Here is a 14493-nt window from a genome sequence, read left to right as displayed (position 1 = left end):
ATCCGGGTGTCATGGCCATCAGTGGCTGATGTACCTCCCCTTGCAGACGTGGGCTCGGTGGAGGGGCTGGCGTACCACCGCGGCTGGGACACGCTGTACTGGACGAGCTACACCACCTCCACCATCACCCGCCACACCGTGGACCAGAGCCGTGTGGGTGCCTTCGAGAGGGAGACGGTGATCACCATGTCAGGGGATGATCACCCCCGTGCCTTCGTGCTGGATGAGTGTCAGAAGTGAGTGTCCATGCATGGTCCATAGGGCCAGTATCCAGCACACCCCTCCACTGGGCTGGAAGCACTGGCTCCCAGCACAGAGGGTGATGGACCCATGGAGGAAAGGTCCTCACACATCATTCAGCATCCCGAAGTCCCATCCCCTTCCCTGCTTGCCTGGTTCCATGGGGTACCACGTTTCCCAGCTGGCTGCAATGGCCTCATTTGTCCCTTTCCCACCCCACAACATCCCATTCACCCTAAAGTCCCTGGAAGCCCCACAGCAGAGGGGTGTGCTGAGCCAGTGTGGACATGGCAGAGAGTTGGGGTTGTAAAGCCATTGAGTGTCTCTCCCCTTCCAGCCTGATGTTCTGGACCAACTGGAATGAGCAGCACCCCAGCATCATGCGCGCCACCCTCTCTGGTGCCAACGTCCTCATCATCATTGACCAGGACATACGGACACCCAATGGGCTGGCCATTGACCACAAGGCTGAGAAGATCTACTTCTCTGATGCCACACTGGACAAAATCGAGCGCTGTGAATACGACGGCTCCCACCGCCACGTGAGTGCAGGGATGGGGCTGATGTGATGTCCAAGGGGACACACAGGGACAGGCTGCCTTTGGTTTGGTGTCCCGTGTGCTCATGGTGTGTCCACGTCCCCCAGGTGATCCTGAAATCAGAGCCCGTGCACCCCTTTGGCCTGGCTGTCTATGGTGACTACATCTTCTGGACGGACTGGGTGCGCAGGGCTGTGCAGCGAGCCAACAAGTACGTGGGCACGGACATGAAGCTCCTGCGTGTTGACATCCCCCAGCAGCCCATGGGCATCATTGCCGTGGCCAACGACACGGACAGCTGTAAGGATGCGGAGATCCTGCCTCTGCCCCTCTCAGCCCCATCCCAGGCAGTGCTGGGGAGGGAGAGCCCATCCCATCATCCTCAACCCATCAGCCTCAACATGAGGCATTTCCATCTCCATACCCTGTGCAGGCTGCAGGATTCCCTGTCTGCTCTTCCCAGGGCATCCTCCTTCGTGCCCCAAACCTGTGCATCCCCATAGCTCCCCTTGGAATTGCCTGGGGAGGGGAAGGGGTCAATGGTTGTGTCCCTGGTGTGACTGCTCCCCCTGTGTCCTAGGTGAGCTGTCCCCGTGCAGGGTGAACAACGGCGGCTGCCAGGACCTCTGCCTGCTCACTGCCAAGGGCCACGTCAACTGCTCCTGCCGTGGGGAGCGTGTCCTGCAGGAGGATTTCACCTGCAAAGGTGATGGGGACGTGGGAATGGGACCCGGTGGGGATGGGAAGGGTGGGAGAGGCCGGTCCTGATGTTCCCCCATGTCCTTCCAGCCCTGAATTCCACCTGCAGCGTGCACGACGAGTTCGAGTGTGGGAATGGTGACTGCATTGACTTCAGCCGGACCTGCGATGGTGTCGTCCACTGCAAGGACAAGTCCGATGAGAAGCAGTCCTACTGCAGTAAGGTTCCTCCTCTTGCTGCTTTGATCACACACACACATGCACCCCAGCACGTGCAGGCACCCAGCTCTGGCTGGCAAAGGGAGACAGGGACCTTGGGTCCCCTCGCAGAGATGGGTTCATCCAGGTTTTAAGTGCTCCAGACTGTTCCCAGTTTGGGGAGGGCAGGATGGAGAGTGGAACACATTGGGCTGACCCAGTGGGGCTGCAGCATCCCTTGCCTAACCCTGACCTGGAGAGGTCTCAGCTGGGCAGAGGTGATGCTTCACCCTGCGATGCTACCGGTACAGGGACCCTGTCTGCTGATCCTGCCTGCTGCTTCCTGCTGAAGGGTCCCTGTGGAGCTGAGACCCTCACCCTCACCTCCTCCTCCTTGTCCCCCCTCGCAGGTATCCGCAAGTGCAAGAAGGGTTACCTGCACTGCATGAACGGGCGCTGCATCGCCAGCCGCTACTGGTGCAATGGGGTGGATGACTGCGGGGACAACTCAGACGAAGTGCCCTGTAACAGTAAGGATGCTGCCTGGCTCCAGGCCAGGGCTCTGTCAGCTGCCTGGGACAGGGACAGCAGCTTCGGGAAGGGGTTACCTTGAGCTTGACAGGATCAGAGCAGAGCCAGGGCTTCATGGAGCATCCAGGGTTTAAATCCTGCTCATGCTGCTTGTACCTTGCAAGCTCAGTCCCTGACAGCTCTGGAGGAAGAGCTGAGCATTGCCATGCAGCCCCCAGAGCACAGCACAAAGCGATGGCAAGGTGCAGCATCCCTGCTCCTCACGGCTCCCATGCTCCCCTGAGCATCCCTGCAGGGCTTCTTGGTCCAGAACCAACAGGGAAAAGCAGGAGATCCCATGAGCTCATCCAGCTCCAGTCAGAGTGTGCTGAGCTGGGGAGACCGCAGGTCTCAGCTACAAGGACACCGGAGATGGGGGTACAGGATCAGGTGCCCCATAGGTGTGCTGGGCACTGGGTGTATGGGGGCTGCTGGCTGTCCCCCCCCAGCCTCATCCCCTGTGGGGCTTCCCCCTTACAGAAACCAGCTGTGCTGCCACCGAGTTCCGCTGCCGGGATGGGACCTGCATTGGGAACTCAAGTCGCTGCAATCAGTTCATTGACTGCGAGGATGCTTCGGATGAGATGAACTGCAGTGAGTGCCCAGCTCTGCCTCATGGAGCTGCTCCTGCCCTCTGTACCTGTGGGTGCAGCTCGGGGTCCCTGCAGCTCATGGGGCTGATGCTCTGGGGGACAAGGGCTGTTGGATGCAGGGGAGGGCTGATGCTGCATGGTGAGACCAACGGGCACCCATCACACGCGGCTCCTGGTGTGGTTCCTTGCAGCTGCCACCGACTGCAGCAGCTATTTCAAGCTGGGGGTGAAGGGTACCACGTTCCAGAAGTGTGAGCACACATCCCTGTGCTATGCCCCGAGCTGGGTGTGCGATGGGGCAAATGATTGTGGAGACTACTCAGATGAGCGCAACTGTCCAGGTGGGTGCAGGGAGAGGAGAAGGGGGCTCGGGCCTGGGGAACCGGGTATCCCAATGGGTGATGTCCCTTTGGGGTCCATTTGGGTGGTGGGTGCTTTGCTGGCACACGGGGACCATGGTCCTGCATGGGGGATGCTGATGGATGCAGGATCACAGAGGGCTTTCGGGAAGGAAGCCTTTGGTTCTGGGTTGGGAGGGGGCAGGACGTGTCCACAGCACCCTTCTGGATGTTCCCCTTCACAAACCAGGCGGGAGGAAACCCAAGTGTCCAGCCAATTACTTCTCCTGCCCAAGCGGGAGATGCATCCCCATGACCTGGACCTGTGACAAAGAGGATGACTGTGAGAATGGAGAAGATGAGACCCACTGCAGTGAGTGGCAGGGTGGGGAGAGCAAGGGACATGGGTGATGGCATGGGGTGGTGAGCGCAGGCATGCAGGACCCTCTCTGACATCCCTTTGCCAAGGACCAGGCTCCAGATTCTTCCCCCTCTATGGTCTTATTCCACAAGCTTGGGCTTCTGGCTGTGACCAGTGCATTGCTCAGTGCACACACTGGTGCCCAGGAGCATTTTGAAGGTGGCCAGTTATGGCTCCCTTGGTTTATAGTTTTAGTTCCAACCCCTCTGAACAAACCCCAACCATTGCTCAGGAGCTGGGGAACATCTCCAGCTGTAGAGCAGGGAATCCCCCACTGGTCCTGCAGCTCCAGTGCCCATCACCATTGCATCCTTCCCCCTGCATTGCCTTAGATCTGACCCCTCCTCTCCTCTCCCAGACAAGTTCTGCTACCCCGTGCAGTTTGAGTGCAACAACCACCGCTGCATCTCCAAGCTCTGGGTGTGTGATGGGGCAGACGACTGTGGGGACGGCTCTGATGAAGACAGCCGCTGCCGTGAGTCCGCTCTGACCCCCTCGGTCCCTGCCTCCATCCCTGTGCATCCCTCCCTCTGCCCATCCCTTCTCCCACCCTTGCTTTCCTATGCTGTGGTCCTCGCTGCCTCCTGGGTTCTTTATCCCCCCTCATCACTGGGGGTGACCGGCTCCCTTCCTGCTTCTCCCTGCCCCAGGGCTGACCACGTGCAGTGCGGGATCATTCCAGTGCCCGGGTAGCTACGTGTGTGTGCCGGAGCGCTGGCTCTGTGATGGAGACAAGGACTGTGCGGATGGAGCTGATGAGACCCTCGCTGCTGGCTGCTGTGAGTGCCCCATGGGCTGGTGCTTGGCAGGGCCAGAGGCTGGAGGAGCAGGATGCAGTGCAGGCAGATGGGATGTCTCATCCTGCAGCGCTGTGGTTGCAGGAGACCTGGACATGGGGATGTCTGGGCCAAAGGCACCTGGGTGCTGTTCACAGCCATGGGGGGCAGGCAGGGGAGCAGAGGGGTCTGACGGGGGGGTCTGACAGTGCTGCCCCATTGCAGTGTACAACAACACGTGTGATGAGCGGGAGTTCATGTGTGGAAACCGCCAGTGCATTCCCAAGCACTTTGTCTGCGACCATGACGATGACTGCGGGGATGGCTCGGATGAGTCCCCAGAGTGTGGTGGGTGCCTATGGGACCAGGGGGGGGGACAGCGAGGGCTGTATCTCCTATAGGAGATAACTATCTCCTATATGAGATAACAAGAAGCTCTTCCCTGTGAGGGTGGTGAGGCACTGGCAAAGGGTGCCCAAAGAAGTGATGGGTGCTCCATCCCTGGCAGCCTTCAAGGCCAGGCTGGACAGAGCCTTGGTTGCATGGTCCAGTGTGAGGTGTTAGCACTGGATGACCTTAAGGTCCTTTCCAACCCAACCCATTCTATGGGACCCATTATCCTGAAAGGGTTTGGGATGAGAGCAGGCTGAGGAGAGGGGTTGGATGCTCCCAGCATCCCCTGAGCTGCTGCTGTCCCACAGAGTACCCCACGTGCGGTCCCCATGAGTTCCGCTGTGCCAACGGCCGCTGCCTCAGCAACCGGCAGTGGGAATGCGATGGTGAATTCGACTGTCACGACCACTCGGATGAGGCACCCAAGAACCCACGTTGCAGCAGCCCAGGTACCACCGGGGGCTGTGGTTGGGAGCGGGGCTGCCCGGGTCCCCCTGTGCTGACACTACCACCTCCCCACTGCAGAGAACAAGTGCAACGACTCCTTCTTCCTCTGCAAGAACGGGAAGTGCATCCCGGAGGCTCTGCTGTGTGACAACAACAACGACTGTGCCGACGGCTCCGATGAGCTCAACTGCTTCATCAATGAGTGTCTGAACAAGAAGCTGAGCGGCTGTTCCCAGGAGTGCGAGGACCTCAAGATTGGGTACAAGGTAAAGGGCACCAGGCCGGGAGCATCGGCCAAAGGGATGCTCTGCTGCTCCCTTCGTCCTCCACAGCATCGTGTCCTGCACCAGCGGGGCAGGGGATGCTCACATGGGCTGGTGTCTGTGAGCTGTCTGTGCCTGAGCCTGCTTGTCCCGCGGTGATGCCTGTCATGTCCCTGGATATGTCTAACAGCTCCGGGTTACCTCCTGCAGTGCAGATGCCGTCCTGGGTTTCGGCTGAAGGACGATGGGAAGACGTGCATTGACATCGACGAGTGCTCCACCACCTACCCCTGCAGCCAGAAGTGCATCAACACTCTGGGGAGCTACAAGTGCCTGTGCATAGAGGGCTACAAGCTCAAACCTGACAACCCCACCAGCTGTAAAGCTGTTACAGGTGAGCGTGGAGGAGGCAGGGACATTCTTCTGGTGATGCTGCTGGTGCTGGTGTTGGTCACGGTGCTCCTCAAGACAAAGCTGGGCTTATGGAAGAGAGCTGGGAAGCAGTGGGGCAGGGGGGGAGGCAGGTCCCACATCCCTGACACATCTCCTGCCTTCCCTGTGCAGATGAAGAGCCCTTCCTCATCTTTGCCAACCGGTACTACCTGCGGAAGCTCAACCTGGATGGCTCCAACTACACCCTGCTCAAGCAGGTTTGGAAGGAGCTGGGGGTTGGAGAGGGGACCTGTTGCTTGTAGGTGCTGCAGGAAAGGCTCTTCCAATGCTTCTCCTTTCCTGACAGGGGCTGAACAATGCGGTGGCGCTGGATTTCGACTACCGGGAGCAGATGATCTACTGGACTGATGTCACCACACAGGGCAGCATGATCCGCCGCATGCACATCAATGGCAGCAACGTTCAGGTGGGGATTGAGGCAGCCCCAGCCTGGGCCGTTGGTCCTCACCCATCTCCTGCCCCAGGGACACCACCAGTGACTGCGTGGGGTCATCACTGAGCTCAGGGCATCAGCCCAGCTTGCTATGGGGTGTTCTACATCCCCATCCCAACCAGAGATGGGCTCCGTGCTGCCCCAGAACAGTGGGTGGGAAGGGAGGAGTGAGGAAAGGGAACTGGGGAGGGTCAGTGGGGAGGACCAGGAAGTGGGATGCTGGGGGCTGGAACTGGATGATTTTAAGGTCCTTTCCAGCCCAAACTATTCTATGATTCCATATTGTCATCCCTGAGGAACCAGGCTGGGATCTGCTTCTCCCTGTCCGGCCCCAACATCTCTGCTTTCTCCCAACAGGTCCTTCACCGCACTGGCCTCAGCAACCCCGATGGGCTGGCTGTAGACTGGGTGGGAGGCAACCTGTACTGGTGCGACAAGGGTCGGGACACCATCGAAGTGTCGAAGCTCAACGGTGCCTATCGCACTGTCCTGGTGAACTCGGGTCTGCGTGAGCCACGGGCACTGGTGGTGGATGTCCAGAATGGGTGAGAGCCTGGGGGACCTGCACCTTCTCTGTGCCCTTCTTCCACCTTGCCATAGTCCAGGAGGATGGGAGATGGGATGAGCTCTTCCCTCCTCACCTCTGGGACTCTTGGTTGCTTCTCCCTACCCATCACCTTGGTTCAGCCATGCAATGGGCACTCACTGCCGTGGCTTGGGCTGCACTCAGTCTCCTGCTCTTCTGTTCCATCCCCAGTTACCTGTACTGGACAGACTGGGGGGACCACTCCCTCATCGGGAAGATCGGCATGGATGGCACCAACCGCAGCGTCATCGTTGACACCAAGATAACTTGGCCCAATGGCCTCACCCTGGACTACATCAACAGCCGCATCTATTGGGCTGATGCACGGGAGGACTACATCGAGTTTGCCAGCCTGGATGGCTCCAACCGGCACACGGGTGAGAGCACTGGGGTCTCACCAGGGCTGGTTATGGTCCCCAGCTCCTCTGAGCAGGAGAAGAGGTTTGTTCCTTGGAAGGGATGGTGTGAGGCTGAGCCACCCATTCCCCTTGTTGCAGTGCTGAGCCAGGACATCCCACACATCTTTGCGCTCACCCTCTTTGAGGATTTCATTTACTGGACCGACTGGGAGACCAAGTCCATCAACCGGGCGCACAAGACAACGGGAGCCAACAAGACCCTGCTGATCAGCACCCTGCATCGCCCCATGGACATCCACATCTACCACCCCTACCGCCAGCCTGACGGTGAGCTCAGGTGTGCCCACACCAGGGTCTCGAACCTGAGGGTCCCCTGCCTTGGTCTGGCTCATGGTTGTGTCCCCCCCAGTTCCCAACCATCCCTGCAAGACCAACAACGCTGGATGCAGCAACCTCTGCCTCCTGTCGCCGGGTGGGGGGCACAAATGTGCTTGTCCCACCAACTTCTACTTGGGCAGCGATGGCAAAACCTGCGTCTCCAACTGCACAGCCAGCCAGGTAACAGCCCTGCCTGCCCGGCCATGCCTGTGCTCTTGTGCTGTGGTTGCAGCAGGTCCTGGCTCCTGCTTTGGTGCTGAGCATCTGGTGTCTGCAGGCGCAGGCAACACCTCCCTCCTGTGGCACTTGCCAGCACACACAGAGTGCGGTTGTTTGGGGATGCCCAGGGAGCCAGGGGGTATCTGTGGGTCGAGGTTTTTCCCCCAGCTCAGGATGCAGCATCCTTGGGGTGGGATGTGGGATGAAGCCTTTGGGATCCTCCCTCCCTGTATCCTCACAAGCCTGGGCCTCTCCATCAGTTTGTCTGCAAGAATGACAAGTGCATCCCTTTCTGGTGGAAATGCGACACAGAGGACGACTGTGGGGACCGGTCGGATGAGCCGGAGGACTGCCGTGAGTGACCACAGCATCCCAGCACCTCTTGCCAGCCCTCCAGCATCGTGTGCTGTGCAGAGCTGCTGGTCCCCCCCCATCCCCACTGCACTGCAGTGCTGCTGCTCCCTGCCTGCTCCAGCACAGGGGAGAGGCACCCTGATAATGGGGCTTAGGGAGCAGGGGGATAACAGCAGCCGACTGCTGCTCTCAGTTCCCTGCACCACACTTGGGTGCTGAGGAGCCCAGAGGGGACAGTGGGAGGTTAAGGTTTGCCAGAGTATGAGTCTCACCCCATCTTCCTCACCCTGCAGCTGAGTTCAAATGCAGGCCAGGGCAGTTCCAGTGCTCCACTGGGATCTGCACCAACCCGGCCTTCATCTGTGATGGGGACAACGACTGCCAGGACAACTCAGATGAAGCCAACTGTGGTAGGTTCCCCATCTCCTCCTCACATGCCCAGGAGAGCAGAGGTGCAGTGGGTCAGGTCCTGAGTGTGCTGCCTCCTTTCCCAGATATCCACGTCTGTCTGCCCAGCCAGTTCAAATGCACCAACACCAACCGCTGCATCCCTGGCATCTTCCGCTGCAATGGGCAGGACAACTGTGGTGATGGAGAGGATGAGAAGGATTGCCGTGAGTGTGGGGCTGGGAGCCATGGGGAGCGTGCATGGTTGGGATGAGGAGCTCAGTGCTGCATCAGATCCGTGTCCTTGCGTATTGGCTCCTCTGGGCAAGGGCTTTCTCCTTGCCTCTGCCCACTGTCACCCTGCAGACACTTGTGTTTCCTAGTGGAAATGAAATCCTTAAATCCCTCAGAGCGGCAGGGTCAATATTTGCAGTGGATTTGCACTGAGCCTATTGCAGAGCTGAGGGATTAAACTGGAACAGGGGAAGCTCAGGTTAGATATAAGGAAGAAGTTCTTTACTGGGAGGCACAGGTTGCCCAGAGAAGTGAATGCTCCATCCCAGTGTCCAAGGCCAGGTTGGAGGGGGCTTGGGCAACCTGCTCTAGTGTGGAGCATCCCTCCCCATGGCAGGGTTTGGAGCTGGATGAGCTCTAAGGTCTCTTCCAGCCCAAGCCATCCCATGCCTCTGATCTGCATCCCCTGCTCAGTGGGGTGGGTTCTGTGGGGCTGAGCCCCATTGCCTCTCCTGACTCTGCTTCTCCCCACTGCAGCGGAGGTGACTTGTGCTCCCAACCAGTTCCAGTGTGCCATCACCAAGCGCTGCATCCCCCGTGTCTGGGTGTGCGACCGGGACAACGACTGTGTCGATGGCTCAGATGAACCTGCCAACTGCAGTAAGAAGCCTGTGCAGGGATAGGGGGGTCCACACTGAAACCGGGAGCTCCCCAGTGCCCTCCTGTGCTGTGGGTCCCTGTGGCCAATGGGTGATGGTGGTGATGATTGTGCCTTGGTCTGCCCCTCTCTCTGACTTCTCCCTGCCTGGAATGGGGGGATCTTGCCCTCTGTGTTCCAAGCAGCGATGCTGCCGTCAGCTCCAGGCTGCTGGCACAAGGTGCTCACCAGCCCTGCCCATGTTAACCCTACTCATGTCATCTCATTCCCCCCCAGCACAAATGACATGTGGTGTGGATGAGTTCCGCTGCAAGGACTCAGGCCGGTGCATCCCAGCGCGCTGGAAGTGCGATGGGGAGGACGACTGTGGGGATGGGTCCGATGAGCCCAAGGAGGAATGCGGTGAGCAGGGGCTGGGGACGTGAGTCCATAGGGCTCCATGGGGCAGGGCAGTGCTCATCCCATCCTGTCCCATCCCAGATGAACGTACCTGTGAGCCCTACCAGTTCCGCTGCAAGAACAACCGCTGCGTGCCGGGTCGCTGGCAGTGTGACTATGACAACGACTGCGGGGACAACTCGGACGAGGAGAGCTGCAGTATGTGCTGCCCTGGAGCCGTTGCTGTGCTGGGAGCTGGGGAGAGTGGCTCAGATCCCCCCTTCCAGCCCCAGTGCCCCCCAGCTCTAGAGGGGAGCATCAATGGATGGGTGCTTGGTGCCAGGGCTCTGCCTGCCCCAAGTGGGACAGGTAGAAGGGAGGAGGTGACCCCAGCATCCACATGGGCTGTGCCACATCCCGCAGGGGCCGGGACAGAGCCGGACCCTTTCCCCACCATCACCTCCCAGCCGGGTCCTGCTGTCTCCCTGCAGCTCTCTAGGCTGCAGCTTTCTGTTTTCTGTTGGTTTCACATCGTGGGGTTCAGTTTGTGCCATTTCACTTCATCTTATGTTTTTCTCCATTTTCACACTGTCGTTATGGGGCACTCAGAGGTAGGTTCCTGCCAAAATCTTTCTAATTCCATGTTCCTCTAAACCAAATGAAGACCATAAATTCAAGGTGAGGGCAGAGGGGTCGGGACCAGACAACCCAGCCGGATTTATCCAGCATCAGCACCAACATCTCTCTCCACTGGAGCCGCAGTCAGGGAGGGTCCGACCCTGCTGCCTCCACTACCAGGGCCCATGCATGGCTCACACTTGGCTCCAGAATCCATCCCCTCCTTGACCCTTCCTGCTCCAGCTGGACACTCCCTGCCTCCCTTTTCCCCTATAGTCCTGCTGGCTTCTGCTCTGCGGCCAGAGGAGCTGCCTGCCCCACATGTCCTACACCAGGGCAATAGGGAAGGGAAGGATCCCAGTGGGAGATTGCCCTCCTGCAGGCAGGTTTGGCACTGACTGTGTTGGTGTTGGCCCATTGGGCTGCGAGGGCTCTGTCCCCACACCATGCAAGGAGGGGACGATGTGCCCGCACTGCTAGACCTGGCCATGGGCAGCAAGGAGCTGTAGGGCTGGTGGAGAATGACTTGTGGGGACACATGCAGCAGGGAAGCTGCCAGGAGCCGGTCTGTATGGCCATGGTACCCCCCAACAACCCCATTTCCCTGCAGGGAACTGGGATGGGAAGGGGCTGTGGGATGGCATCAGCCATGCCCCTCTCTGGGATCCCCCAGCTCTGCTTGCACCCCACTCTGTGCCACTGGACCCGTGTCTGTGTCAGCCTGTGCCCCCCTCGCTGCCTGCCTGCGGCTCCCACTGAGGGCTCACCCCATGTTCTCTGCCCCCAGCGCCCCGGCCCTGCTCTGAGAGCGAGTTCTCCTGTGCCAACGGCCGCTGCATCGCCGGCAGATGGAAGTGTGATGGGGACCACGACTGTGCCGATGGCTCTGATGAGGTACCCTCACCCTCTGTGCCACTGGGGACCTCCTTTGCCACCAAATGGGGGCTGAGAGCCTGCTCCTGGGTGCAGCCATGGGATGGGATGGGATGGGGTGGGATGGGATAGGGTGGGGTGGGATGGGATGGGGTGGGATGGGATGGGATGGGGTGGGATGGGATGGGATGGGATGGGGTGGGGTGGGATGGGATGGGGTGGGATGGGATGGGATGGGATGGGGTGGGATGGGATGGGATGGGATGAGGTGGGATGGGATGGGATGGGATGGGATGGGATGGGGTGGGATGGGATGGGATGGGATGGGATGGGGTGGGATGGGATGGGATGGGATGGAATGGGATGCTGCCCCACACGGGGCTGTCCTTGCTGACTGCTGTCACTTGCCTTTCCCATGCAGAAAGACTGCACCCCGCGCTGCGAGTTCGACCAGTTCCAGTGCAAGAATGGGCACTGCATCCCCATGCGCTGGCGCTGCGATGCTGATGCAGACTGCATGGATGGCACTGATGAGGAGAACTGCGGCACTGGAGGTAAGAGCAACGCTGCTGGTGTCCCTCAGGGCTGGTTGTCCTTGTCCCCTTGTGTCTCCTGTGTCCCCAGTGCGGGTCGAGCACTCTGGGCATGCACAGGCACCTATCCGAGCGCTGGAGAGCCCCCAGCTATGCTGTAAATTGGAGCTGTGCTGTAAATTGGAGTGTAAATTGCAGTGCTAGGCTGGGGTTTGGTAGCTGGGCAGCAGCATCACACGTGTCTCCTCCTGTCCCTGCTGTCACAGTTCGCACGTGTCCCCTGGATGAGTTCCAGTGCAACAACACACTGTGCAAGCCCCTGGCCTGGAAGTGTGATGGGGAGGATGACTGCGGGGATAACTCAGATGAGAACCCCGAGGAGTGCTGTGAGTGATGCTGTATTGCCTCTCCCCATTCCCTGGCATGTGCTGCAGGGGCAGCAGCCTGAGGGTGACAGTCCCAGAGCCACAGGTCCCCTCTGTGCCGAGGGGTGGCTCCAGTTGGAGGTGCTGGGGCTGGCTATGGGGAGCGGGGCTGGGCCAGGAACTGGGCCATTGTCTTTGCTTCAGTCTCTTTGCTTTAGTCTCCGGAGCCCGCTCGCCCTCGTGGGACAGAGGCTCCCCGGAGGCAGAGGCCGAGCAGCAGCTCGTGACCAGCGTGACCGCCCGGCTCTGGCGTCTCCTTTCACCGTCACCGTTTGTTTCTGTTTGCCGGTGCAGTGAAATTCCAGTGTCCCCCCAACAGACCGTTCCGCTGCAAGAATGACCGCGTGTGTCTGTGGATCGGTCGACAGTGCGACGGCATCGACAACTGTGGAGACAACACGGATGAGAAGGACTGCGGTGAGTGGGGCTGCCGACGGGCACCGCTCCGTGCCCGGCTCTGGGCACCGCTCCGGGCAGAGCCTGGGGTACAGCCCGGATGGTGGCATTTGCTTTGCCTCATTCCCAAACCTGGGTGCCGGTGTCTTTGTGCACTGTTTGCTCCCTGAGGCTCCGGCAGGGATGGGTGCCCATGGGCATGGAGCATCACAGCCACAACCCCTGCTCCCGCAGAGTCACCCACGGCCAAGCCCAAGAGCTGCAGCCAGGACAAGAATGAGTTCCTATGTGAGAACAAGAAGTGCATCAGTGCCAACCTCCGCTGCAACTTCTTTGATGACTGTGGAGATGGCTCCGATGAGGAATCCTGCTCCCATGGTGGGTGGGCATTGGGGTGGCAAAGGGGGGACACTGGGGGAGCTGTGAAGGTGCTGACAGCACATCCCCACTGCAGACCACAAGTCATACGACTGCATGACCAACACCACCATGTGTGGGGATGAGGCCCAGTGCATCCAGTCACAGTCCACCACGTACTGCACGTGTCGTAGAGGCTTCCAGAAGGTGCCAGACAAGAATTCCTGCCAAGGTACTTCCCAAAACTGATGGGTATGGTGTGGGGTCAGACCATGGGGTTTATGGTTGGGTTTGCCCCTAAGATGGGGCATCAGAAATGGTGTCCATGGGGCTTGGAGAGAGATGGGGTCTCCAAGGGCTGGGTAGCACTGAGCAGCCCCTGGGGTGGGCACCCCCTGACTCCCATCTCCCATTATCCAGATGTCAACGAGTGCCTGCACTTTGGGACCTGCTCCCAGCTCTGCAACAACACCAAGGGCTCCCATGTCTGCAGCTGCGCCAAGAACTTCATGAAGACAGACAACATGTGCAAAGCAGAAGGTGAGGAGGGAATGGGGACCCCTCTTCCCTCCCTGCTCCTTCTCCCCATGCACCTCTGCCCACACCAGCATCTCCTCTTCCTCCGCAGGCTCCGAGCACCAGATCCTCTACATCGCCGATGACAACAAGATCCGGAGCATGTACCCCTTCAACCCCAACTCTGCCTACGAGCCAGCCTTCCAGGGCGATGAGAACGTGCGCATCGACGCCATGGACATCTACGTCAAGGGCAACAAGATCTACTGGACCAACTGGCACACGGGCAGGATCTCGTACCGGGAGCTGCCTGCCTCTTCCACCGCATCCACCGCCTCCAACCGCAACCGGCGCCAGATCGACGGTGGTGTCACCCACCTCAATGTGAGCTCTGGGACACGGTGGGAGGCCCTGGGACCGGCTGTTGGCATCCTCTGCCCTCACCTCCCCTTTGTGCCCTCTGCAGATCTCGGGGCTGAAGATGCCGCGGGGCATTGCCATTGACTGGGTCGCTGGGAACATCTACTGGACAGACTCTGGCCGCGATGTCATCGAGGTGGCACAGATGAAGGGCGAGAACCGCAAGACGCTCATCTCGGGCATGATCGATGAGCCCCACGCCATCGTGGTCGACCCACTTCGGGGGTGAGAGACTCGAGCCCTTCTCCTTTGCCTCTGCCCAGTCCTCACTCAGGCTCCTCTTGCCCACAAACCCATCCATGGTGGAAGCTCCCTGTGCCCAGTGTCTGCTTGAGCCAGCTGGCTCCTTGGGTCATGATGGTGATGCTGTGGGGAGAACAGGGGAGGATTTCCCTGCCCATGGGGCCTTGGAATGTCTTCCTGCTCTTCCCCCCCTTGC

General features: G+C 59.7%; 1 protein-coding gene across 2 annotated transcripts in view; it reads left to right on the top strand.

The window, feature by feature from the left end:
* Positions 1-14493, top strand: part of LRP1 (LDL receptor related protein 1) — a 62548-nt gene that overhangs the window by 44779 nt on the left and 3276 nt on the right. The window contains exons 42-77 of one of the 2 annotated variants that reach the window (XR_004550432.1): positions 47-236; positions 578-782; positions 887-1079; positions 1360-1485; positions 1569-1697; positions 2087-2206; positions 2727-2840; positions 3031-3180; positions 3428-3550; positions 3957-4073; positions 4249-4377; positions 4600-4722; positions 5076-5216; positions 5293-5480; positions 5688-5871; positions 6042-6127; positions 6217-6336; positions 6721-6908; positions 7121-7326; positions 7447-7635; positions 7718-7866; positions 8166-8259; positions 8553-8669; positions 8754-8873; positions 9418-9540; positions 9815-9940; positions 10019-10135; positions 11322-11428; positions 11829-11961; positions 12207-12326; positions 12685-12782; positions 12996-13139; positions 13216-13350; positions 13539-13658; positions 13747-14018; positions 14101-14174. Coding sequence is in view for 1 of the 2 variants with exons in the window: in XM_034071554.1 (XP_033927445.1) it covers positions 47-236; positions 578-782; positions 887-1079; positions 1360-1485; positions 1569-1697; positions 2087-2206; positions 2727-2840; positions 3031-3180; positions 3428-3550; positions 3957-4073; positions 4249-4377; positions 4600-4722; positions 5076-5216; positions 5293-5480; positions 5688-5871; positions 6042-6127; positions 6217-6336; positions 6721-6908; positions 7121-7326; positions 7447-7635; positions 7718-7866; positions 8166-8259; positions 8553-8669; positions 8754-8873; positions 9418-9540; positions 9815-9940; positions 10019-10135; positions 11322-11428; positions 11829-11961; positions 12207-12326; positions 12660-12782; positions 12996-13139; positions 13216-13350; positions 13539-13658; positions 13747-14018; positions 14101-14279 (5200 nt within the window). In the remaining variant the exon portion in view is untranslated. Of the gene's footprint in view, positions 1-46; positions 237-577; positions 783-886; positions 1080-1359; positions 1486-1568; positions 1698-2086; positions 2207-2726; positions 2841-3030; positions 3181-3427; positions 3551-3956; positions 4074-4248; positions 4378-4599; positions 4723-5075; positions 5217-5292; positions 5481-5687; positions 5872-6041; positions 6128-6216; positions 6337-6720; positions 6909-7120; positions 7327-7446; positions 7636-7717; positions 7867-8165; positions 8260-8552; positions 8670-8753; positions 8874-9417; positions 9541-9814; positions 9941-10018; positions 10136-11321; positions 11429-11828; positions 11962-12206; positions 12327-12659; positions 12783-12995; positions 13140-13215; positions 13351-13538; positions 13659-13746; positions 14019-14100; positions 14280-14493 lie in introns of those variants that run through there. The other variant, XM_034071554.1, reaches the window with a different exon arrangement.

Source organism: Melopsittacus undulatus, chromosome 21 (assembly GCF_012275295.1).
Source record: "Melopsittacus undulatus isolate bMelUnd1 chromosome 21, bMelUnd1.mat.Z, whole genome shotgun sequence".
Classification (NCBI taxonomy): Eukaryota; Metazoa; Chordata; class Aves; order Psittaciformes; family Psittaculidae; genus Melopsittacus; species Melopsittacus undulatus.
The sequence above is the reverse complement of the archived record's forward strand: the minus strand, read 5'-3'. Positions and strand labels throughout refer to the sequence as shown.